Raw genomic sequence first — 27,129 nt, 5'->3', positions numbered from 1 at the left:
CCCCCCCCCCCACACACACACACACAAACTGTAAACCACTTGTTTAATCTTTCAAAAAATGTTTTTATATGTCTAACGTCTTTTTGATGTAGAATCTTAATCTGAAAAGTTACTACTATAGCTGTCAGACAATGTAGTTGAGTAATAAGCACATTTTCCCCATTAAAATCTAATGGAGCAGAAGTATAAATTAGCAGAAAAAGGAAATATTAAAATAAAGTTTGTATTTAACTTGAGTAAATGTACTTGTCACTTTCCACCACTGCCTGCTGGTCATTATTCCTAAACAGTGACAATTCATGGGCAAAGAAAAGTAATGGTTCTGTCATCAGGGATCATCAACTGTCCAATTTCACAACAGATATTCTTCCAAAAAACAAACTAACAAACACTGAAATAAATCCCACAGGAACGAGGTGATATTATTACAAATGTAGAGTTTAATATATATATTTATTTCTGACATTCTGATAAGGATTGCAGGTAGCCTTCACAGTACACACTGTGTTCCACTTGATATGCTAAGCAGAGGAGGAAAGGGTGGGCAGGGTGGGCACGGTGGGCTCGACAAGCAGCAGGTATTTCTTTGTACACTAATGTGAAAGCAGAAGGAGGCAGTACATCCACAGGCAACATCCACTCCTCTATCGTATTGCTCAAAACCCCAAAAAGGACCATTTATTGTGATCCACAATCTTTAGAGTCCATCTTTACATTTTACCCCTCTTACAATCCCTAAAATGAGAGTGATTGACACAAAACGTGGATTATCAAAAGACTATCTAAGCGCATGCATGACACTTCTTCAGATTTTCCTTTTTTTCTCATTTAAAATACCCCCCACACAAAATGTAAACAAATTGACAAATTGAGCTTTACTTTAGACCAACATACTTGGTGGTGAGGTGAGTTAGGAAATGTAGGTCTACAGTAGTAGTACAGTAGTTGAAAAGCTTGACAAAACTATGTAGCAGTGTACCATTTGGTGCAAAAGGTGGTTACTATGAATATGCTCTTGAAAATAGCTGTAAAGTTAATTTAATGACTGAACTTAGATATGTATTAAAAATAATGACGTGTTTTGGGGGAGGGTACAGATGTTTTTTTTCTTTTCAGCAGCATAATAATCACACTTATTATGAATATGAATGCATGCTTTCAGGTGGCTGTAAGTTCCAGTTACGATGCACAAAAGCATTGCAGTAATACCACCTTGCACTGATAATAATACATGCCAACAGGCCCTAATTAACCTTCATCCAAATACAAGCTCTCGTTTGCCTGTTAGCCTACCTTTTGAAATCTGAGTGAGTCACATTCAGTCTGCACACAGAGAGAGATGCCCCTGCCTCCTCGTATAAATGTATGGATCCAGCACAGAAAATAAAACCTCTAGTACACATTAATTATGCCTATAGTTCCAAAATAAAAACCAGCGTGAGGGCACTTGCAATTGTTGTCATACAGTATAATCACCACAACTATCAATATAATTATCAACATCACCAAAATCTTCATAAACATAGTCCATTGAGAACACACACCGAGGCATACAGATCACTTTTGGAGAGAGGTTAATCTAGAATTCATTTCTGTCAGAAGTAAACTCACACATAAAACTAACTTAAAAAAAATCAATTGCTTTGTAATATAATTAATGGCTTTTTTCTATAGGTTTGGGAAGGATGACTTTGACCACTTTTTGGGCTGAGGAGGATCAGTAAACACTGTAATTGCACTTTTATTGAAAGAATTATTGTCCTAAGACATTTTGTATGGAATTAAAAAAGTGACACTGCAGCATCTGCTATCTGATGAATTTGAAATTATTTGTAATTAAGTGTCTGCGATGAGAATAACAACAAAGGATGCAACAAATTTCAACTTTGGAAGTGATACAGCAGATGCGTCAGATTTGCCTACACATCGGCATTTCTATTTGAATGAGCACATATATTTACTTTGCTATATAGGTCCAACAATATAGGCTTAGGACTACATTTATCCGCATTACGAATTGATTAAATAGTCCAAGTGTGCTCAAAGTAATCTTTTTATTTGCACAGGAACCAATTAAATAACTGATAAAAAGAAAATATAGGGCATTAGTGTGCAAGTCATTAGTGCTCTAGCATTTTTGAAGTCAAAGCTAAGGAGATAGAATTAGAAAGTTCACAATTCATTTCTAGCAGAAATAACATTCTGTGCTTCTGCTGCAGCATCGTTGTTACCTGGTGTTATGTTATGAATCTACAGTAAACCTGTTCATTGTGTGCAGGGACAAAAATAATATCACATATTTAATCATTACATTTTCTACACATGATCAGAATAAGCACATATATTATTATTATTATTATATATATATTCAAGATATGCATTTAACATATACTTTTCCTCTCAGATTTATATACATCAATTTATGTACAGTCTTTGTATTTACACTAGGGGTCAAAGGTCACTGAACCTGAAGCACTTGAAACAAGGTTAAGAGAGAGAATCATAAGAACCTAAAGGCAGTGTAGTCATCCATCCATTATCATCAAAATGTGACAGCACATGGGTGGTCTAAATTTAAATTTGTCCAAAGACAACAAGAACAACAACAGAAACACTCGCACAAAATTAAACACTGCCATTCTGAGGCCCTTGATCCAAAGCAGTTTGTTCATATTGGCTTGTCATGCAAACACATTGCAGTGCTTTCTTTAAAAATGACTAAGAGATGCAAGTTCAAAAAATTGAATTTACAGTAACATTCTTCTCATACTGTGCTGGTATAAAGTGAGTTAAAGTGAGTTTACCTGTATCAAGGTAAATGTCAGACAAAGAACTAAAGTTGTAATATGTGATAGAAGAGGGGAAGTAAAGACTGGGTGTGACAATAAGAATTAAACCACAAAATGTTTCATCCTGCATGCAAAACTCTCAAGGGCTCAGCATTTTCCCAATGTGCACAAAGATTGAATACCCTGTGAGCAATATAACCAGACTTCTTTCTTACCCTGCCTCTCTGATTCACCCTGAGGATGGGCTTTGCTCCTAACCATGTCAGGCTTGCAAGGAGTTTCCCTAACCAAAAGTTGTACAACTTGTGAATATCATATTGCAATTTGATTGCATGTTACAATAAGGCAAAAAGAAATTGAGAAACTCACAGAAATACAGACCACTGCATCAAACAACAAAGATGAACAAAGCAAAACAAACAAAAAAACTTTCTATGTAATACTTATCTATATTCCAGTCTTTCCTCCTAAAGGCAACTGTTCCTCCACTATGGCATTTTGGTGTTTTTTTTGTAGTCACATTTATGTACTAGCGAGCAATTGTAAGAGATGAGTTTCTTTGCAGCCTGTAGCAGATGTGTTCGAGTTCTGGTTTCAGGTGGGCATTGGTGAGGCCAATGTGTGTTTCCATCAGGCCTTGGTGGCGACAGTTAAGAGTATGTACAGCCATAGGGGTGCTGGTAAGCTGTGATGCCTTAGGGTCATAGGTCATAGAGTGGTGCTCTGGGGCTCCTCCTCAGGCACAGCATCCCCCTCTGGAGAGTCTGTCACTGCCACCGACCTCCTGCAAGGGGCACCGCTGAACTCATCGATGAGGCTGTCCAGATTGACATTGATGGAGGGGATTTCATAATTGAAGATATCTAATGGTGAGCATGGGGGGAAAGGTGAGTATGATGAGCAGAATGGTGGAAATGGTTATGATGAGCAAGAGGAGGAGGAGAAGAGGGCATATGATGATGATAATGAGGTGTAAAAAACGGAAGAGAGCAGAAATAATATTAATCTTTTTAAGTCTGAATTGGTAAGTGGCATAATGATGTCCTGATTGAAGTAATCCGTAGATTGCATGTGCTTCACATTTTACACAGGGATGTTTTCAGTGTGTTGCTAGTCACACCTGAGCAAACTTGGTAGAGACTAGTGTAACATGTCACAGCTTTTTGTGTCTTTTGAGACAACAGCAACAGATATTTTGTTAAAATACAATCACAGGTCAAAATGACTGCACAATGACACATTACTGTACACGTTTACAACAATGGCCGGATAAACCAACACAGAGGCAACAAGATGTGTGTGGAACTCTGTGGAAAAATGGCACCAAGACACCAAGTGGGCTTGAAGTAACAATGGAAATCTCATGAGGACCGGGTACAGTTTTTGCTCTAAATATAGTTATTCTAATGTGCTGCTGCATTTACTGAAAGCAGCAAGTCCAAGCAGAGACTGGCGACTACTCCTGTGTAGGAATGAGATGGAGCGTGGCAGTGTAGTAAGAGGGAGCAGAGGTTAGAAAAAGCGATGAACCTGCCAAAGGAGGAGTGGGGGTTACCTGTGGCCCCCCCTGATGCCGGTGGCAGGCGCGTTAGAGGGTGGTGTCTGCTGGCATAGGTCTGGGAATGGGGAACGAAAGGAGGGAGCTAAAAGATGGACCTTTGTAAGCGACGGCGTCTGCAATGTGAGCGCAGTGTGGTGCACTCTGGGAAGTCCTTAAGCCATGCATTATCGGTTGAACTACAGTACCATGCAAAGTGTCAATAATGTCAACCTGCAAAGAGGAAATAGGGAAAGTGTTCTGATTGAGAGCTACTGGTAGGTATGTTTGAGGCAGGCTGCAGGAGACCCCAGAGGCAGCCACAGCACGAGGCCAGGCAGTGAGATGGAGCGCATGGGGAGGGGACGGTCTGGCTTACCCTAAAAGTCCCCCTCACACTTAGCCCACACTGAATCCCTGGCCTCACACAGCTGCAAAGTACACAATAGTAGCAGGGGGAACAAGAGAATTATAAATATAACATAATGACAGGGTGATTGGTAAATAATGACAGAACACCTCATCATCAGAACATCATACTGTAGATATAATCAGGGGTTTGCCTGGCTAGGTTTCCACGCCTGCTACGCAGTAAGAATAACTGGACTGGTGTGAACTGTGTAAGCCTCTGACCTACCTCTGCCGAGTGAGGGTCTGGGTAACACAGATAAACAGAGAGCACATGATGAATCTAATGGCAACTTCCATACAAGCAGGACGAGCTATGCTTCGCTGATGTTTCCACACATTACCCAGAAACATCATCACATAACACAAGCAATGAATACATAGGTCAGGATTTGCTCGCTACAGTAGCACAAAATGCTAATATTTACATTGTATCATTCTCAGGCATCTGTGTCTAAAAGGCAACCTTTATTCATTCAGACATTCGTTTGGGAACAGTCAATAAAGGGGAAAGGTATATTTAACATCTACAGTCCTACAGAGTCCTACACTCGTCCACCGTCTCCATTGGACAGAGCAACAGCGAGTCTGAGAGAGGGCCTCTGCAGCCCCACCTGTGGTGGCGGCGGGGGGGTTGTTGCCAAGGGGTGATGTTTACCTGTAGACATGCTCTCCCCGGGAGACAGTCCATCCAGGAGCCCCTGCTCCAGGGGCTGGGGAACTGGGGCCATGGCCGGGCCAGTCAGCCCCGGAGGGGCTGTGGGCGGCTGAGGTGGTGGCAGACTGGGTCTCTGCCTGGGCTTAGGGGCGGGCCGTGACTTTGTGAGCGTTCCGGTCAGGGAGGGTGGGGACGAAAGGGAGTGGGGCGCCCCCAATGGGGTCTGCCCAGGGGAGGATGGGGGTACTTGCCCTGGAGGGCAAACCAGTCCATAAGGGGAGGGGGTGCTAGGAGGTGTAGGGGACAGGCTGACCGGTGACGGCTGACCTGTGGACTGGTCGGACATCCCGCCAGACTGGCCGTAAGGGACCTTGGGAGGCACAGGGGCCAACTTCTTGGAACCTGGAAACACACAACACAGCCACATTACTGTCTCCTGTTCCACATTAAAATACATCCTCTTAAAGTGAAGAAAGCCAATGTAAGCTCAGATTGAGAGAGGCGCCGACCTTTGCGCAGGGTGTGTGGACTGTGCTCTGTGGAGTGGGGGGACTGGCTGCTGCTCTGAGGACTACTGCTGGGTGGGACTGTTGGTCCTGCCACCTGGATGGCTTTGTGTCCAATTACAGGGGAGAGCTCTTTACTCTTCAATGAACTGAAAAAGACAGGCAGACATTAGTGTGTGAATAATATCAGTATCACAGTATGTTGGTGAACCGTTAAGTGTCTTGAACTGTCAGCATACCTCGTACATTACTTCAGTGCCACAACAGCCACAACCACATCATCATCATAATCATCATCATCATCATCATCTTCATCATCATCCTCACTTGAGTGTTTCACTACATTTAAGTACACTGACGTTACTAAGTTTTCTCAAACCCAGAAAAAAAGCAAGGCTGCATCAAGGTAAGCAAGAAGAGAGCAAACAGTGTCATGTTTTTAAAAAACTCTTATATAAAAGTTATAGATACAATATTTCTGCACGTTCAAGCATTTGTTTACTTCTTTGTTAAGTTCTTGTCATTGATAAAAATGTTAATGACCAATCAAGGATTGTGAATGTTATCCTTTTTTTTTAAATGGCAAGGGCATGTTAATTAGACAGGGAAATTTGTAAATTCAGGTTGTTGACTCAACTACAGCCCAGCTGGGATCTGAACAGAACTCACAAGATGTCAATGTCAGGATGGATTCTTGACCAAAACGCCACTGAGCTCGACGGATTCTTTCCAGGATTAGTGCGCAGATTGTGTACATATTTGTATCCAGAAACAAATAGAAAGAAGTACCACAAATGCTTCTTTGGGCAGAAATTCATCAATTAACTTTGTTTAGCATTAAGTTTATCTTTTTATTACAGTACAGACAGCAGTGAAGATAACAGTGAACAGATACTGCATGTACCAAGATATGACCAACTAAGTCTCAACCTTCTTCATATATTGTAAGATGTGGCCAATAATAGAGTGCACATAATCAGGGACACCCACCTTATTCGTCTTCATTTATAAAGTGAAGATGAATAAGGTGGGTGTGTACTGTACTGTATGAAAAGTCAATCAATTATGATGGTTATTAATAACCTTGATTTAATTTGCTGATTTTGTGGGATGGTGCCCAAATACCTACATATATTTGTACCTGTATATATGTAATTAATGGCTGTTATATAAGGATATACTTGAAAATACAGACTAATATAGTTGCAAATACAAGATTTACTCACACCCACAAAAAGCAACCACAGTGAAATATGGTAGTCACATTTTGGATTTTCCCCAAAAATAAGCCATGTGAATGAGAAGTCATGGAGTCAAATAAAATCACACAAGAAGCTTTATTAAGCGAGCTTGTTCTGACCGCTGACAAAGATTTGCTGTAATGAATCACGCTGTGCTGTGTGTTTGTAACACCAAAAGACTGAGAATCAGGAAACTGCCACAGTCCCTTTATACAAACTCAGCTCTTTGTGTCTAGCTGGAAGATGCTTATTCTTATTAAAGATATTCTATACTGTAGCTTACCAGGACATAATTGCAGGACTATAAAATCATTACTTCCTTAAAAACTTGATGTTTCCATTCTGTTGGTTAGTAAAAAAATACTGCAAACTGTAGAATAAATACATTCATATGCTATTTGATAGCCATATGGAGCCTTGTCCATGTATTTATCATCTACTCAATACCAGCATTAAACCGAGCGCTATGTAAGCCAGTAACATCCTTAGTTGCTAGGCAACCCCCATGAGAGGCATCCCCGGACAACCTGAATGTTACAGAATCTGAGGTATGTAATTTGAAGGGGAAGGAAAAGCAAAAAGAAGAGCCAGTGAGCTACAGGAGAGATACAGCTGCCTCTCTGTGATGCATCCACAGTGGCCAAAGATGTGTTGTATTTACCTAGTCAGCCTGGGGGGTCCTCTCTCTCGGGCACATGGACAGGCAGCCCACGGCGGGGGCGGGGGCGCGGAAGAAGGGAGGCTAGGGGGGTTGCCAAGGGCCTGGTCATGGCGGGTTAGTACCAAGGGGGTTTTCATGTAGAGTGGTGAAGCATTAATGTCTGGTGGGGGAGCATGCGACATGTCGCCAGGTGGGCTGTGCTTGGGGAAGTGCAGACAGCTGGGTTTGGGATTTGAATTGATGTCAAGTGACGAGGAGGAGGAGGAAGAAGAGGAGGAAGGGGGCGGGGCTGGGGGAGTAAAGCCAGACCAGCGCAGTGGGGGTGGGGGCGAGCCAGGGGGCTGGGACTCTGGACCCGGTGCCACGGGGCGAGCGCAGGGTGGGGGTTTGGGATAGAAGTGGTGGTGGGCAGTGTGGCAAGAGGAGGTGGGGTAAGGAGGGGGTGGCCGGTCCTCCCCTTGGGGTGGGTGGGCATGAGAGGTGTCCGGCCGATTGGGCGACACGTTGTCTGAGCTGTAGATATTAAGAGAATAGACAGCACAAAAGAAACAGCTCTAGTGATTGAACAGGGACACGCATTGGAGCGATATAGGATAAGCTGTTTGGATGATTAGAGTGTTAGAGTGTTATTTGGTCCGTAGCCAAAAACAGAAGAAGAAAAAAAATTGCATTTTAGGGTGGGTGGTGGGCACCAAGCTCAGCACACAGTCAGCTTAGTGCAAATACAAAGACAAGCACAAAGAAAAGCAAAGGATAAAGCAAAGGAAAAGAACATTATATTGCCAAAGGAAAAGAGTACAGTGTGTAGGACTCCCTCTGTGATCACCTTGTGTCTGCACACTGCATGGAGCTGTGAGGATCTGTCTCTGGAGTCAAAGTGTTGGTTATATTATTTTCAAGCTGAGCTGATGACTTAATATCTCCTATAGGCTGCATATGGAAACCCTATCTGCCCTAATCCTACAGTATATGGCTTGTTTGCCTTGCAGGTCCTGCAGTCAGCCCAGGGCAGTGTGAAACAGACACAAAACCCTTTCATTGGCGGAAAGAGCCACAGGAGAGGAGGAGAAAGTCAGCCAAGCCAGAAGCCACATTATCTCTTGTCTGCCACACAGGCAGAGCTAGCGACCATGAGGTGATTATTCATGTGATTAACTATGATAATCATACCAAAAAAATGGTGCAATCAGTCTGGGTGTCAACAGAAAAAGAAATAATTCACAACCAAAGCTGAGAAAGCCAAGCCACAACAATGAGATATTGGAAATATTAGCATGCTCGCAGAGGACTTGCAGATTTAAGCTTAGTGCCGTGTACAGAGATAGAACTTCCATACAGTACACTTTGGACTACAACCCTTCAGTGAGAGTCAAAAAATGTCATTATCCTGTTGAAAATTGTACCCACAGTGACATCAACCTGACAAACTACGACTGAAACAACTGAACTGAAACAACTGAAGAAATGTGCAGAGTGAGAAGTCAGAATAACAACAGAATGAGACATGAGGATGTTGATAATGAAACAATACAAAATAAAAGGCCTTGCAAAAAAAAGGGGAGTATGGTAACTGCAGCCAAGGATCTCGACCACACAGAGCTGATGGAGTTAATGATGATGGCGGTGAAAATAAAAATGAACAGGAGTGGATGTGCGAGGAAGAAGGGGACAGCGTCTCCACTGTGACTTACCAAACCCTTTCTCCAGGTGGAGGTGTTGCTGACGGGGAGGTGGCGAGCTCTCCCGGCTGCTCGGGGATGAGTGTATCTGCGGGAGAGCCGGGGCCTTGTATGCCTGGAGGTGTGGAGGAAGCCTTGCGTACCAGCGTTGATGAACCCTTACGAGACACCCAGGAGGTATCCATAACACGGACGCCCATGCTGGAGACAAAACACATATGGAGTCATATATGATGATGAAGAAAGAGGTGAGAGGGGAACACCAAGGAAAGAAGAGGGAAAAAGGCATAGTACGGTACCTTTGTATCTTCCTAATGCTGCGTTAGTAGGGGGAAGAGAAGGAAAAGGGATATGAGGTCAGAAGTAATCCCGACATGATTCAAAAATACCAGACTTAACCACTCAGTCACTCAGTGTAGTGTATATGATGGGGAGATGAGATCCACAGTGGCAGGGAGCAGAAGTGACCTTCCAGAGGTGAGAGGATATCAGTCCACATAGCCAGCCTATACTGAGCGCCAACTAAAGCCTTGTTATTTCTAATTAAACCTGTTTGGTCTTGTGCACTAACACACAGACAGAGCAGACACTTTTCCTAAGCTGCTGATTACTCAAAATAGATAAAAGCTTATTTTCTACCTCCCCATATTGATAGCTACTGATTGTGGGGTGCACAGATTTAGATCGATGCCTATAACAGTACTTTTCCTTAATTTAATGGGGGTATATTGGTGAAGGCATCAGTTCTAATTCTGCCAGTGATTTTCCACCGGCTGGATGAATGACTCAGGCCAGGTGACGTGCTAGCCAGACTGTGAAGGAAGAGCTGGGTGTGGGAGGATAGGAAGATAGCACTGAAGAGATATTTCCTGAGGAAAAAAAAGAAGAGGAGATAACAGCGGCCCTCTATCAGAGACCCGTTGCCATAGAGATAATGCCACTCAAGGCAATTCATCCCCATATATTCAAACAAGACCAGTTTTCAGCCTTCTTTTCTCCTGATAAATGCTAATTTAGGGGATGTAGTATGTGCTGGGATTATCGACAGTTTAGATATATACGGTGATCCTCGCCTCTCTGTGCAGACAGAGGCATTTAACTCACTGGAGTGAAAAACTTTACATTACAGGAAGAGTAAATATTTCACCACAGTAATGGGTTTTTAATGTGCATGTTTTGCCGGCCTCAAATACGAGAATTAAATATCAGATGCCTGAGAGGAGGCGTGGGTGGGAAGAGGGAGAAAGAGAGTGAGAGAGTGAGAGGTGGGCAGCAGAAGGATGCGCTTGGCATCATACCCATCCTTCTTGTAAAACTCCAGCATCATGTTGTCAGTGGCGACGCTCAGTGGGCGTCGGCTCTGGTCGTGCAGCTGCTTGCGCTCGGATTGGTCCATGTCTGGTGAAGGCATGGAGCTGTAGTTGGAGTTGTGGTTGGTGTGAATCGGGCTGCCATAGCTGCCTGTCAAGTTGAATTCAATCTCTGGTAGGGAAGAGCGGACACACCATCAGCATACAGTATAGAGATGTTACAGTAGGAGTTATAGTGGTGTTTGTGTGTGTGTATGTGTTGGTCTGTGTTGAGTACACACAAGTAATTTAGAATTTACCAGCTTTAACAAAAGGGAGTTATATTGTCTACTTAGAACAGATCCTGGTCTAAACTATATTCCTACATACCAAAAACAGTATTATAATGGTCTTATGTAATACTTACTTTTGAGAGATTAACATTTTACTTTTACACTGAATAACAAAATATGATGGATAAAACCAAGAATATGATTAGACTTCAACTCTATGTGTCTGTGATGTACTCTATACCATTATAGCAAATGACAAGACATTTTCTTTAAACAGCAAAACTAAAATTAGGTGTTACATGATGCTTTATTATGCTTCATGTGTGTTTTTGTTGTGTTACAGCTGGTTTGTTGTACAACTGTATGGTGTATGTTATTGTAGGCGCTGTGATGTTGATGGGTTGAGTGGGCAGACAATGATGAAGGTCAATCATATTCATATAAGGCTGAGTAAAAGGGTAAAACAAATCACAATTACAGAAACCATAAGACTTCTTCTGATGTTGATATACTGTATGTCACAACATATAGTAAGAACTCAGCAGCAACAAGACAGATGTCATTCTTATCGGCTCCAAATCCACTCTCTACAAACAAAAAACCTTGTTATCACTATTGATGGTTTCCCGGTCATCAAAAGTAAAAAGCCCCGCTGTCACCGTGGATGTCCTTTGAATCCCACATAAAAACCATCACCCGACAGGCTTTTTCTGCACCCACAATATTTCAAGACTCTGACCCTCTCCTTCACACTCTAGCAATGAAACTCTCATCCATGCCTCTGTCACTTCCCGACTAGACTACTGCAACACCCCTCTGCCCACAAAACTCATTAATCAACTTCATCTGGTTCAGAACTCTGCAGCAAGAATCCTCAGCTGCATCATCTGAATTTATCACACCTACTCTTATCAAACTGCACTGGCTCCCTGTGCAATCCTGGATTATATTAAAGATCTTACTCCTTCTTTAGACTTATTTTAACTTGCACTGTTTGCATTATGCACTTCATTTAATATTTCCTTTGTAGGACCATTGGAATGTAAGATGTCCTTGAGTGTTTTGAAAAGTATCCCCCAAAATAAATATGTATTTTTATTATTATTTTTAGTAGTAGTAGTAGGTCTTAACCTACAGTATTCAAACTAAAATCCCATTATACAGTTACAATAATGGAAGATTAATAAAAGTTGATATGGTGGCCAGCCTGACTATAATATTACATACATAGTATGTGATCCCCACCTCCAGGGAAGAACCAGTCAGCATGCTGGATAATGGGCTCAATGATTCCAACAATCTGTAGGGACATGGTGGTCATCATCTCGGTCATGTTCCTGGAAAGATGAGAAAGAACTGAACTATATTCCTTATATGACAAGTTTAGGAAAAATTCAAACCATGCAAAAACATTGTCATACATGTGAAATAGTTAAAACTACATACGGTTCAGTGTGTGTCCAAAGCAAGTTAGGGCCAAGAACAATCGCCATGTTACCCGGAGTCATCTTGTTTGCGTCTTGGTACTCGCTTAGCTTTGCTAAGAATTTGACAAGATATCTGTGGGATTTCAATAAAATAGCGCATCAATGTATACCTTATTCATACCTTTTTTTACCAGACATCTTCTGGAGCCACACACATCTGCAGAGTTTATTATTGTCTTGATTAACTGCTATTTGCCCACATATTGTAACTGATTCATAATCTTACTCCTGCTGCACCATTTTATCATTATTATTATAAATGTATTTGCCTCTAGGTGGTGATATCTAAATATTTGCATTTCAAACCTGCTGCTGCTGTTACTTTTCTTGCCTGTAGGAGGTGCTGGTTGGACTGAAACTGTAGGGCAGAACCTGATTTGTAATTGGATTTATCTGGGCCTCGTTTTTGGTCATTTGCATCAATGACACAGTTGCTTTAATTTTTTTGTCCTTGTCTTCTTAGAGAGCTTGGCAGGCCAGTGAAATATTATAAGTTTTTTATACTGACAAACATCAATCTGACTTAAACAGGCATGTAAACAAGATCTTACTATCCTGCTGTGGGATCTGAATGCTTTACTTTCTTTTTATAGTAGTAGGACCACTTGGGAACACATTCAAATAATAGGACAGATAATCTGGGAAAGCGACTGACCTGAAATTGTTCAAGTTGTCTGTAGGGAGTTTTTCACATGCTGCCATTAATGCTTGTAGTCTCTTGTCCATTTCTTGAATGCTGGGGAAATCAAAAATCATTAGGTTTTTACTGTTGCTCCACTTCTTAATAAATGTCATAATTTTTCATTTTGACCGTTAACACCCGCTGTATAAAAACTATAAGAGACTATTTTCTCTTTTTCATCGTGGCCAATGGCATAATTCAAGAAAATGCTTTTAATAAGGAAACAGCAACTCACTTGGAGGCCTGAATCCATTCATCATAAAGTTCAGTGGTCATCAGCGGCTCAGGGAGCTCACGGAGGTATGATTTTAGAGCCCCTTTGGGTTGGAAAAACAGGGAGAGAGCAGAAACTGGTTAGCTTTTTTAGAGGAGGGGAGGGTTGTTTTCTCTCTTCAGAGTACCAGCGAGGGCATGTCCCATATCTCCACTCCCCTCCAGCAGGCCCTTGCAGCTAGTGCAGCTGCCAGATTCAGATTGCTCAACACAGATTTCATGCTAATGTGTGAAATGGACAGCAATATTAGAACAAAAATCCTTCAAAAAAAGAGCACTGACGGCAGAGCTGATGAAGAGTGCTTAGTAACTGTTATGCTCTCCAGATCTCCAGACATTTTCTGCCAACTAGGCAAAATCAATCTCAAAACTTTTGTACAGCACAAATGGCCTTTCCACCTCATAAAATAACTGTTAAGTAAAAATTTTGCCTTTAACATGTATTTTACATTTTTTCCCCCGACTTACAATGACAGAGTGTAGGGGTTGTTGTTATTGAAATGGGCTTTGAACAAGGCATTTGTGTGGGTGTAGTTCACCTGCGATGGCGTGTGGGTCGGAGGAGTACTCCTGCACATCCAGAACGCCACAGTCCAGGGATGCTTTCAGCTTCTTTAGCTTGGAGGCTGATGGAGCCACTCTGAAGAGGCCCTGCAGCCCACACACAAGAAACACATAATCATGTGTAATTATCAGATCTAACGTGACCTGGGCATACTGTACATGCAGTAGTAATAGCCTCTATTTTTGTGCGATCGATTGTACATCGATTGAGGATAAATAACACAAACATTGTTTTGTAGGCTTTATTTATAATGCTGTCAACCATTTTCTAAAGCATACCATAAGGTTTTAATTAGGCAAATTACCATAAACAAATAAAATCATTGTAAAAGATGATTAGCAACCTCAATCTCACAGCCATGGTACTGTTTATATTACTCAACGTTAAAATCCCCATGTTGTACCCTGTGCAAAGAGGGTGCTTTTTGCCTTCTCTCTCCATCCTCAATTAATAATTAATAATTTTATTTTAAAGGGCCAATATAAGCTTTCCAGTCTAATAAGGTAAGATAAAGTATAGTTAGTATACTACTAATGTATACTTTTTACTTATCAACAGCAGCTCTGTAAGAAAGTGTTGATATTAGCACATTTATGGAATACATTTGCATTTATGTGTTTAGCTGCACACTGTCTGGCGGTGTGTGAGTGTGACTAGTTATAAGGTTATCTTTTGAATATTTAGATTGATAAAGATAACGTTTCAAAATAAGGCGTGTCTTAAGCATAGACTATGTATGCTTATAGATGACAAAAATATGTATATTAACCTACACCTAAAATGCCTAAGTGAGGTCTATATCTATGTGTGTGTGTGTGTGTGTGTGTGTACCCTCTACCTCCTCTTGCATGCCACACTCTAACAGCATGGTGACACAAGCTTCGATGGGGAAGGCAATCTCTCTCCCACTAATATTCAGGTGCTCCTCCAGAGACTTGCCAAACGACGGCTTCTCCACCCACGCCTCTGCAACACAAAACGGCATCTTGAATCGCACACAGACACAAACAAACCTACACACCATAGCTGCATATCAATGACTGTATAGAAAGTTTGGAGACACTATTTGTGAGGACCTATATTGACAACATGAATTAATTTAATCCTAACTGCAATTTACTTTGACTTTAAAGGTCAGATTACATTTCAATGTTTCACAGGTGCCAAATCTCTATTTCTGGTATTTATTAGGAAAATGTGATGTTTCAGCCCTCTGTTTGGTTTAGCTTAAATATGAAGGTGGATAATTATAGCTTAAAGCTAGCGTTGCAATTTATTTCAGAAGCAATCACTTGATCAAATGCTCTGACACAAAAATGTAAGGGAAAAAAAAAAGTAACTGTGGCTGTTGCAAGACTGTAATATGCACAGCCAATCATTCAGTCAGTCCGAAAGATGCCTGAAGGGATGGGATGGGATTTTTTTCGGTTGAATACTTTCAAAATCTAGCTGTCTCTTGCTGGTTTCTCTAACACTGCTTAACCTAGCTTTATTTAGATTGTTACGTTACATGTCGGGGGCTTTTAACTCCATACATCTCATCTTGATATTGCCCAAGGTGCACAATAAGAGCAGATCTTTCTCTCTACATACACACACACACACACACACACACATACAGTGCAAGACTCACCTTGGTGAGCTTTAATCTGGGGCAGGACACTGTGAAGAATCTCTAGGGACTTCCTGTGATATTCTGCCTGCGTTTCTATTAGCTATAAAAGGAGACATCAGGAGAAGAAATTATTACAAACAATCCATGACAAGTGTGTATCATATAATGAAGTAATGTCATTAGATCATCTACAAAGTTTCCTGTAACTTGTGCGAATATGGGAAAAAAACATTTTATTTGCTGAGAAGAAATAAAAATATAATATTCATTGTATTTTCCCTTTGGTATTACTACTTAGATAACAAATACTTACTGTCTGGAAGTAGTTTGCATAGTCTATTTCTTTGGCCACAAAACTGTACATATCTGCTGACAATTGATCCTGAAACAGAAAGTAGAGAGCAACCATAAGAAATTATCTCACCAACATATACCTGTAATATCATACTGGCATTGTGGTCCATTTGTGTCTGATTCATGCAGGAGGGAAATAAATCAAATGGAGAGCAAAGGAGCTAGAGGAGGGAATAACATTGGAGTGGCTCTGATTGGTGACTCACCCTACAAATCTCCATCCGATTGGCTGCCTCCTCCATCTCCTCTCTGAGGGACTCGGACTTGGCACCAGGCTGCAGCGTGCTCGGGTGACTGGATGACTTGGACGACTGCTGAAATCTATCGGTGTGAGGTAAAAAAAAAAAGGCCACTGCATTAGATATGTCATGCTTCCTACAGATATTTAAAACCTGAGCCTTTATTTTTTTTTAAATAAATGAACAAGAGCAGCTCTTAAATGTGGACGTTCTTCACCTTGTCCGAGCAGAGTCCATGTCCAAGACAAGTTTAGCTAAGTGCTTCCTCTGTTTCTGGATGTTCGGAATGTCCACCTACAAAAGAATATTAAGTGGAGGATTAAAGTCAGCTCAGATAATAAAAGTGCAGCACTTTTATGTAAATGAAGGCCATATTCTGCTTGTAATCTCATGTTAATAACACCAGAAATAAAAAAAAACTGACAGAGTGTGGCTCTGTATTTCATGTCAGGAAGGTGTTGTGTCTTAATTGGTGCATTAAGTAGTAACACTGCTGGCTTACCTCAGCGAGCACATAGAGAGGCTCCACCACGTCTCTCTCTATCTGGAACTCAAACTGGATGAGCTCCTGCGCCAACTTCTCTTCCGTCTCCCCACACAGGTTCAGCATCTTCCTGTTTGGTCACAAAGTCAAAGCCAATCAAATGCAATTAAATGCGGACAAGGGTAATGAGGACAGAGAAGAATTCGATAGCCATATCAATAATTAAAGATGCCTCTGTGTGTGTGTGTGTGTGTGTGTGTGTGTGTGTGTGTGTACGCTAGGTAAGTGTGTGGGTGAAGGCCTGTTAACTATAGTGACTTACCCCAGGAGAGAGTCATCTCCCAACACTGCAGCCCCTTCCACCATACACTGTGCCAGGATTGTGAGCGGTAGTTTCTTCTGATGGCAGAGAGAAATAATAATATTATAAGAGCTTCTGTGGGAATCATACAATATTATGAATAATGTTATGTTTAATCATCACACATCACGTCACTTGTCAGTGTCGAAGAGAATGGTGGATGCAGGTACTCACAGAAGGTGACTTGACAGATCTCTTCTCCATATCAGTCCCCTGCTGACCCTGCAGGCAGGCAGTCAGCTTCTTGTGAGTGCTGTGTGTCACCTGCTTGACCAGATCCAGACGCTTCTCCACCTGCAAGACCACATACACACACACACACACACACACACACATATACAAATCAGAAACTCATACATGCACTTGTGTATTACCACAGACACAACACTGACACAGACGCAACACTGTACTCTAACAACACATCTGTGATCTCTCATGCAGCACTATCAATCAGCACCTGCTACTTTCTTCTGTGTGCAGTAGACAAGTTACGTACACGGACAAAAGTGATACTCCTTAAGGGGGGTCTCTCAAATGATTCCGTGCATTTAATTGCACTTACAAAATTACACAGAATTGGCTGGTCATTCAAAATAAGAAATTTAAAGGCATTGGCATGGGTTGTTCCAAGTTGTGATGGACATTTATCACTATGTTAGACAGTTGATAAACATGAAAATATATCGAATAATATATTGAATAATAAAAATAACCATTAGTCGCAGACTAAGATTGAGTGCGCACACAAGTTGAGAAAGATCAAAGGAATAAGAAAGACAAAGAAAAATAATTTTTGCTACAAAACCTGTTTAGTGCGTAACCTGTGATGAGACTTCGCTCCGCTTTAAGGGGTCACAAGACAAAAACATTGGAACCACTGATCTCCATCATGGTCAGACACAGCCATCATAGTCACAATTATTTACACCTGTTCGAATAACACAGCATGAACAATGTCAGGACTAACAGCTAAGAGACCATTATCTAATCAAGCGCCTTGTTCGAAAGTGTGATCGCCCTCCCGGCTTACACACACACAAACACACTCTTATTTACACCACTGCTCACCTGTAGAAGGTCCTCGCTTAACACCTCTGTTTTTTCTGCCCTGTAAAGATAAAAGTATAAAACGATTAGGGGAACCATGTGAGACAACATGAACATTAGCTGATGCTAGTGTTTTTAAACAAACAATGTCTGTTTCCGCTGGATGTAAAAGCTCTGTCAGTGAATGCAGCTTTGTGTGCTGTAAACTCAGGACATTTCTTTTGAGTCAAAGAGATTGAATTTGTTCCTAAAGATTCTTTCAGGTCACTCAACAAGCTACATAGCCTGTGACGGTGAATATCACAGAATGGTTTCATACTCTAACGTGAGAGCAGAAAACATGTTCCTCCCAACAGACACAGAGGAGTCAGGAAGGAGTCTGAAGTAGCGATATTATGTTATCATCATCCCATATGCCTATTTCTTTTTTTTGATTTCTTATAACACACATGAGAGTAAGCTAACATATTCCAACTGGAGAACATGTCAATAAATTACATCTCACATAATAAAACACATTTTATAAGCTCATGATGACATGCTAGTTGTATTTTGTCACTATGATATGAGGCATTCTACAAATCTCACGTGTATGTATTCCATAGTGGTGTGTCTTTGCCAAAATATTTTACAGTTGTGAAATAAAGTCCCAGCTGTCTAGCATTGGATGTAGACTCATCCACTGACCTTTAGCACATCATCAATGTGGCAGTGCTCCAAAATGGGAGATCCACATCCATGCACCTGTCCCTTTGAAGCAGGTGTGGGTGTTAATGTGTGTGTATGTTTTGTTTGGCTGTCTGTCTGAGTTATGATCTTAGACAATATATAGGAATATATATTACCAATACATATTAATTATCAGGCAAACTATTCACGCTACAAACGTGCCATTGTGTTCTAACACAAGCATGAGTGAAACAAATGGGACAGCAGCAAGCAAAGGGCACTGATTCAAATATGCTAGTTCCACTGAGGAGTATCACATCCCACTGTGAATCCAGCAGACTGGGGACTTAGCCAAAGGAAGGAGGAAAGGGCAGAGCTGTACTGCCGCTGAAGCAGATAAAACTACTCATCCGGAGTACTGAATGAGCCATAAGCTCAGAAAATAGCAAACCACTGGATATCATAAATATATGGTGTCAGCTCAGTTCAGACAGCTTATATTTTAAGACTTAAGTCCTTTTTCAGCAAGGAGATTTCCAAACGGAGCTCAATTTGCCTTTTATAATCTTTCAAGAAAAGATAAAATGGCAGATTGTCTCCTAGGAGCACATATATTATATATCAATGTGGATTGTTTACCAGAATTTCTTTAAACAAAAGAACAACACACAGAAGTGCACACATCTAAAGCAACAATTCATCACCTATCAGGACTATCTAATCAGAGTGGAGTATAACATGTACTTCCTGCTCAGAAAGGGTTGTAAGCTGACAAGGGAGGGACTTCTTGGGCAGACCCACTGAAATGAGTCAAAACCAGACCTGTAGACCCCCAGCAACCACCCATTGATGCACATAATCCCTCAGCACTTCTGCTTCCTGTCTGCACAACCTCTTCCTGCTATTGTGCCCCAATCATGCCAATGCCAATTGCGAATAATAGCTTTTTTGTATCATTTATTTAAAAACAAAATCTGTTTTTATCTTGCTGTTGACCAAGAGAATGGAAAAGACCTTGGTTTGTATTCTATCATTCATCAGCCAGACAAGACTACCAGCAGCACATAACTAAAATGCTCTTTTCATGCATGATGCCTCATCACCAAGTCTGTCAAACACACAGCATCACAGCTCTGTGTTGCCCAGTGCTATCATGTTGAAAAAACTCGGACTGAAGTGCACCCTTTTAATGTTTACATGTTGTTGTGTTTACATGTTCCATACATTGTTGCCAGCTTTAATGTTCAGTTATTAGCATCCCTAGTATCAGTTCCAAGATGTGAGCATGGATCCATGGGAACTGGGTCAAACCATGTACCAATGCCTCTAATCACAGCCAGCCTCTTGGAAAACAATTCACCAAGCTAGGAGGAAAAATACAGTGAAAATGTGTGTGTGCATGCTTGCCTAAGAAAGAGACAGAGAATGATAGCGGCCCGAGAGATTTCTGGCATGATTTGTTAGGAAAAGTGTGATGGCAGATTGCTGATAACATGACAAAGGGGGATAAAAATAACCCAAGCAGTGCACTAAAGTTTGGCTCAGTTTTTCTGCACTCCTCTAACAGCCTCTAAAAATCTCTAAAACTCTATGTTCTATAAAAGACATTGTGGGCAAGACTGTCACATGTATTCCATGCTGAGTATGTAGCCTGGAGGTCTGCTATGCAGCTGTGAGCTTGTCACTGTCTTGCAAGTCTCAGATTGGCAGGTCGAGGTGTCCCTTGGGAGAATCTGGCAGCTGAGGGACCCTAATAGGGACCCAGCAGCACAGATGGGACAACGGCAACAGGGATGTGGAGAAGCTACTCTGCTAGCGATGTTTGGCACAGGTACATGGACAACCTGCAAATCTCTCCTACCTGGCTTTCAGGAGCTCTACTGATAACCTAAACCTTGACACTTTCTCAACAATCTGACAGCTGCATATGCTAGAAATGATTAATAGTGGGGGACCATCCTATCACTATCACTATTTCTGTTTGTCTTCAGTGTTTGTGTGAGTGTTTTTCCTGAAGACTTGACCCTACTAGGATAATGTAGATACATTGCAAACTGAAGCGGTGGGTAAAAAAACAAATTACATATTAGTTAGTTGCATTTGCTGTTAAAAACAAGGGAATTTACACACTGACATCTGGTGTTCTCACTGACCATAACTGATGTGGCCATTATGACCTAGACTTCAAACAGATTGTAGCCTATCTTCAAAGACAGCGGACCATCTTGTTCTTTGAGCTTGTTTGTTTTCAGACAGTGGTATTTCCTCTTAGGAAAGCAGCATCATACATAATCAGCCTACAAACACACAGAGACAAAATTGCATTGCATCCGCTGGAATGCAGGGGGTACTGGGGTTCCTTGGCCTTATTGAACCCGATGTAAAGCTAGCTCGCATGAGATTTTGGAAGTGAAGAGAGAAATTCCTCTCAGCAAATAGTGTGCAGAATGAGTCCTGGGAGGAAAGTAAACATGTGGGAGAGTTGGCAGCCATGTGGGCGTAGTGCTCATGGGGCGGGAGGAAGACTTTGCCAGGTTTATGCCAACCATCTGCCACTTTGCAGGCATTCCTTTACCTGGAGCTGCTGATGACTCAATACAAACATGCACACGCTCACACAAACACACACATTTGCACACACATTTATAAATATACAGATTAATTGGTCAAAATGTTGAAATCTATCATAACACATACAAAATACTTTCAAAAGCTGACAAAATCTCAGTTGCTTTGTTGATCCATCACGAAAAAGAACTACAAATCTGAGCTGTACCAACAGTGGACCACAGAAACAAAAGGAAGATTAATTAGCTGAGACAATATTTACACAGAGAGATCAAATGCCAGACTTTGAATAACTCCCTCTCTACCTCTGGTGGCAACATTAACAAAGTACTGATAAGAAGGAGTATGTGTCTGAATCTGTTAAGGACATCTGGGCTTGTGTATTTACAGCTGACCAAAGAGAAATGTAATTTTATTGTGCATATTTTCCCAAGGACCATAGACAATCCAAATCATTGTAATTCCATAAAGTTGGAAGCAAAATATGTGTACTATATACTCGGCTAACCATTTCAGCCTCACATTACGTACATCTTATATAATAAATATTTCTATCTCGGGATATGTTAATGTTGTGAACCCTTATGTTCACCCCCCCCTCTGCCCTGCACATGTTTTATGAAAGCATGAATAATCCATGTGGACATAATCAAAATGTGAATAATATAGCATCCATAGTCTTGAACAGATTGCCTTGGTAGCTAGCCAACTGTCGGTCATAACATCTACAAGATAACCAGAGATTTGTCTGAAAAACAAGAAAATGCTTGACACTGCTAGCCTGGCTAACAAAAGCTCTTACTCTGGGGCCTAGAAAAGCTAGATGCTAGATACTGTGCTGCAAGGGGAGGGTAGTGGAGCAGAATGGTGGCCCTGGGCCTCAGCAGGGCACCACACGGCCTGGAGTGCTGGCCTGAGATCCACAGACAGCCACACACATACATACACACAGACAGACACACAGCAGTGTTCATGCTAGAGATGATCTCTGAATATTTCTCAATTTAATTTTTTTTCTCTCCAGCCCTTTGCTGTGCAAATACATCTAGAGGCCCACTGCATTTCCTCCCAAATGACAAGGCGGAGGGCTGATGGGATACAAGGTTACTAAAACAGAAAAACCCACTTACTGTAGTTGTCCAGCAAACTAGGTCACAGTTCTGTTAAGTATGCAAGAATAACTGTGAGAAGAGTGTACACACACATGCACACAAGTGTGCACATGCACACACACGAAACACACACATGTCCAGAGAGGGAGTGAGCGACAGAGAGAGAGAGAGAGAGAGAGCCTGCAGCATTTTTCACTTGACGTTTCACTGGAAACACGAGCAGTGAGTTATCTCTAATAACTTCATTTATGGTGAATAATCTCCACAAGAAACACTCTGATCTGTGACAACACTGTGTTTTCACACTACCCAAGCACACACACACACACACACACACACACACACACACACACACACACACTTCACCTAAACAATGTCAAATGTCCAGTATAGAGCATCAAATGAAAGATGAAGTAGACCGAGGCAACACAGATCAATAATGCTTAATTGCCACCCAGGCCATAAATGATAACATTGTTACAATACGTCATTCTTAGTTCTACATAAAATCTCTATTTTTGAAAATTTAACATGTGGGTTGGCAGAGCCAAATGAATGTGAAGAAACAGCTAATAAGAAATGAGCGTTTCTAGGCAACCAAAGCAAATGCAGGATTTCACATCTACTGTAAAGAAAAGGGAAATGGAGAATCCCCTTCTGTAATTAAAGAGCAACATTTAAAAAAAAGAAACTCTATAGTAAAAGCAATGAGAGGTAAACAAAACTGGAAATTGTTATTGGTGGATTAGTACTTCCTGTTTTGAGCCTATTGGCATTCCTGAATGGAAGGAAGTGGGCATGTTGATAGGGAGTCGGCCCGTCTCCTTAGGAGAACTTAGTTGTTTCTTAGAACAATGCCACTCTCCTGTAGCTACTCTCACTTGTAGCTGCTTATTACTCAGAATAATGCAGCAGCTCACTGAATGTACTGTAGCTAAGGCCTTTGGTTGTATACACCACTAACAATGACTTAAACTGTAAGTAGTACACAAAAGACGGTGAGAAAATCAGTAAAGCTGAATATTTTTACAGCAGTAACTTCATATAAAACTACTTTTAACGAAATATAATGTTTTTTTAAATGAAGAAAAAAAGAATGAGAGTATAATAATTTCCTAATCTTCAGTTTACTGCAAAGACAATTCAATTTAATAAACAAAAATGTTCCTTGAAGTTATTGAAATAGAGGATTGTGATGTTATGTTACTTTAACAGTACGAAAGGAAGGAGAAAAAATCGATTCTTAGATGCATTGCGATGTGGACGTGGACGATTCTGACTCTATCAACAAATGTCAAAAAATCGATTTTTTTATGTTGATTGATAACGTAATGTTGATGGAAAGCAAAAGGCAGAGCTCGCGGAAGTGCAGCGCCCGGACCGTCTATGGCGCGCACATAACAGAGAGACCAGTGCTCCCCCTGTATTTGGCACACCACCACTGAAGAATGAATAACCACCCTACCAAAAATGTCACACAATCATTAAATGGGCAAGTAATGATTTTAACTCGCACACTGTGCAACTGTGCCACAACGCTTGGCAGCTGTCTGTGTATCCTGTGCTTGAAAGTTAGTGGAGAAAAATATTAGCAGTAAGTTTCTGCCTGGTAGTAATTGTGCAGTATAGGTCACTTTATGTACGTTAATAAAAGTCTGTAGTTTCCCCAACTGCTGGAAAAGTGAAGGCTGTTAGCGCTAGTTAACATCTACCCTGCACAGCACGTTTTTGGTTGTTTATAACGTCCCATACTGTACATCCTGATAATTACATTTCAGTTTTCAGAGGAGTCTGATAACTGGTTATTAAAGAAATGAGGGACCATGGAGCTGAGGTTAATGAACTGAATTAGGGATGCAATCTAGTCATTTTAAGCTAATTCGGAGATGTTTCTTTTGGATTTAATGCGCAAATTAAATGTTTAGTAATTATCCAGAGATCCTGTATAGAAAAAAATTATGCATCAAGATGCATTGATAATCATTTTATAATCGCATCGCAGACCTCTGAATCGTAATTGAATCGAATTGTGAGGTGTCCAGATATTCCCACCACTAACGTGTAGTACTTTAAATCCTCTTCAGACCCTCTCGTTCTCGAATGCCTCACAGCTTGAATTGCATCTGATTCATTTGCTGCATTTCAGTCAGGCCCCGATGTCACTTCCTGTTTTAGATGAGGTCATGAGAAACAGACTGGATAAACTCTGAAACCTGTGACACATAATGGCGATTATCATACCCTCTTTAATATGCAGCAGGTCAAACATGGACAAAAGTAAATCAAAGTGCAAATGAGAATCTGTGTCTGTTGGTATCGAGCAGCCGTCCCCAGAGAATGTTTGTGTTCCACGATGTTTCTCACATACGTGCTTTTTTAGTACACTAATGCTGAGTTTGTAGTGGACCACCAGTATGGGGGCTCTTTAAGAGGTTAATCGTTTTGAGGGAATCAGCGACATAGAAAGGGAGAAACAGCGCTTCTGTCTGATATTACATCATCACTCTTTTGATGGCCAAAATGGCCCCTTGACAAAGGCTCTTTATCACTAACTCTACCCTGTAGTATGCTGTCTCTGAGAAGCACTGACTGGGTTATGGGAGCATTATCAACATGGACCTCTAGCACTGAATGGCACTGTACAATTACACCAATAGCGCTTGCTTTAAAGATACACGATCTAGAATACAAGTAATGACTCATTTCTGATTGTTGATGACCACTGCGTGAAAATCGCATACAACTCTTGCCATGAAAGGACCTTGACTTGTTAAATAATACGCTTAGAGTGTGTTTTCCAGTCAAGATTTAACAATGAGATAAGCCAGAAACTAAACAAAAGTAAATCCAGGGGAGCCGTGAATCAGCGTCCCTGTGAAGGCCACTCGCTCTGAGATCTTCATAGTATTGTCCTCATTTGCCAAGCCAGCGAAGCAAGGTAACAAGGTAGAGGAGGAAGAGAGAGAGGAGAGGAGGAGATGCTGAATTGGCATGCAACAGGGTTGCCTCCGACATCTCATGTTACCTGTCAGCTACCATATGCTCTTTCAGAGTCCCGCACACATTCTTGCCAAGAGGTGCACACGTGCTATGCTGCGCAGAATGTAAAAACAGGCAAAGACAGTTATTTTCTATGCTAACAGAAATTTGTTTACAAGATAAATACATTCAGGGCCACATTAATGATTCATGCATAATCTTTTTTTCTGTCCTCTTGTCAGCATTAGAGTAAAGTGCAAACACATTAAACATGCTCACCTCTCATAGATTTTTAGTGACATAAGACAAGTGTCTTACTGTCCATAGACAGAATTTATACGAGTGGGACGAAGGGAGAGGAAGAACGACACATGGCAAACATTTGTGAGAGTGAGACAATGCCGGAGATAGAAAGCATGTACAACTCATCTGCCAGCCCACAAATGGCTGCCATTTTCCGGTAATTGCATTGTGAAGTGGTGAGCTAAAGCCTACCCTAAAGGCATGAGCAGGAAGAATGCTATTACCATACAATAGTGGTATTGGTGATCATCATACAGGTGAGTGGTGCAGAGTGTGAAGATGAGGTGGGATTGAGAGGCTGTTTTGTCAGGAGGCTAGGGCTGGAGAAAGTGGTGCCTTTTCCAAGTATAGAATGGGAGGAAAAAAGCAAGAAATTTAATTATTGCACGGTATGACATGGTCTTAAAGACTTTTGTCATGGAATCTTTTACCAGGCTGTCCTAGACCTAGATAGGGCAGTGAGTTGGGAATAGAGAAATAGGTCAAGAGAAATGAAGGGCGGGAGCTGACTGAAGCAAAGCAATCTTTTCCAGTCTTGTTTGGTGTGTGTGAGGGCATGAAAAAAATCTAATGTATATTAAAGACAAATAATTAAAAACTAGAATTTTAGGCCTCAATTAAGGTTGAGCAGCCAAAGATAATGGCTTAAGTTAACAAAAACAATGAAAACAAATAAATTCTGGCATTATTTCTGCGGCACCCTTTTGTCTCTCTCACTGTACCATAACACATTTCTTTTAGCTATAGAGTATGCATGGCTGCACATCCTCCAGTGTGAGGTCTTGCTCCACAAAGGTGATTGGTCAAGCAGGCGATCACATGACATGAATCTCACCCGGGCAAGCGGTGGCAGCAGCAGCAGCAGCCTCAGAGAGGGATGCTGACACAGCACACCTGATCGCCAACCTCCCCCCACCCGAAAAAGAAGACCTTCAATCTCCATCACATGTCAGACACATAGAAAAGACTCCTGGCAATACTGTCAGTGCAGAAAGCCTCGCCATTACAGACATGATAATTCATGCCAGAAAGAGCTGAGTATAGTAAAAGCATGCAGTTATAACAACTTACTTGTTATCTCTTAATGAAGAAACCCTCCTGCTAATACGCACACAGATTCTTGTTATCAAACTCATACAATTTCCCACCACGTCAGTCTGTTTCTTGTGAATTGGTTGAGCTGGTTTGAAGAGACTGAGGACTGGTCAGCGGTATCAATGGCTCCACTGAGACTGCTGAGGTTCAGGAAGGTCAAATGCTCAAACCATCAGAGTAACCCTGATTCCACGCTGAAGATGAGCAAAGCTTGAGTCAGCAGAAGAGTCTATCT

General features: G+C 41.4%; 1 protein-coding gene across 1 annotated transcript in view; it reads right to left on the bottom strand.

Moving 5' to 3' along the window:
* Positions 1-485: 485 nt before the first annotated feature.
* arhgap44a (Rho GTPase activating protein 44a) overlaps positions 486-27,129 on the bottom strand; it is a 29,304-nt gene continuing 2,660 nt past the window's right edge. The window contains exons 2-21 of the mRNA XM_046042139.1: positions 18,190-18,229; positions 17,296-17,415; positions 17,083-17,159; positions 16,779-16,890; positions 16,494-16,570; positions 16,244-16,358; positions 15,997-16,065; positions 15,702-15,783; positions 14,907-15,034; positions 14,043-14,154; positions 13,466-13,547; positions 13,204-13,284; positions 12,508-12,621; positions 12,307-12,398; positions 10,778-10,961; positions 9,492-9,680; positions 7,801-8,313; positions 5,902-6,047; positions 5,393-5,794; positions 486-3,652 (exon numbers count right to left, since the gene is read on the bottom strand). Coding sequence (XP_045898095.1) covers positions 3,498-3,652; positions 5,393-5,794; positions 5,902-6,047; positions 7,801-8,313; positions 9,492-9,680; positions 10,778-10,961; positions 12,307-12,398; positions 12,508-12,621; positions 13,204-13,284; positions 13,466-13,547; positions 14,043-14,154; positions 14,907-15,034; positions 15,702-15,783; positions 15,997-16,065; positions 16,244-16,358; positions 16,494-16,570; positions 16,779-16,890; positions 17,083-17,159; positions 17,296-17,415; positions 18,190-18,229 — 2,890 coding nt within the window. The 3' untranslated portion in view covers positions 486-3,497. The remainder of the gene's footprint in view (positions 3,653-5,392; positions 5,795-5,901; positions 6,048-7,800; positions 8,314-9,491; positions 9,681-10,777; positions 10,962-12,306; positions 12,399-12,507; positions 12,622-13,203; positions 13,285-13,465; positions 13,548-14,042; positions 14,155-14,906; positions 15,035-15,701; positions 15,784-15,996; positions 16,066-16,243; positions 16,359-16,493; positions 16,571-16,778; positions 16,891-17,082; positions 17,160-17,295; positions 17,416-18,189; positions 18,230-27,129) is intronic.

This window comes from Micropterus dolomieu, linkage group LG02, assembly GCF_021292245.1.
Source record: "Micropterus dolomieu isolate WLL.071019.BEF.003 ecotype Adirondacks linkage group LG02, ASM2129224v1, whole genome shotgun sequence".
NCBI classification, from domain to species: domain Eukaryota; kingdom Metazoa; phylum Chordata; class Actinopteri; order Centrarchiformes; family Centrarchidae; genus Micropterus; species Micropterus dolomieu.
Note: the sequence above shows the minus strand (reverse complement) of the source record. Positions and strands in the feature narration are given on the sequence as shown.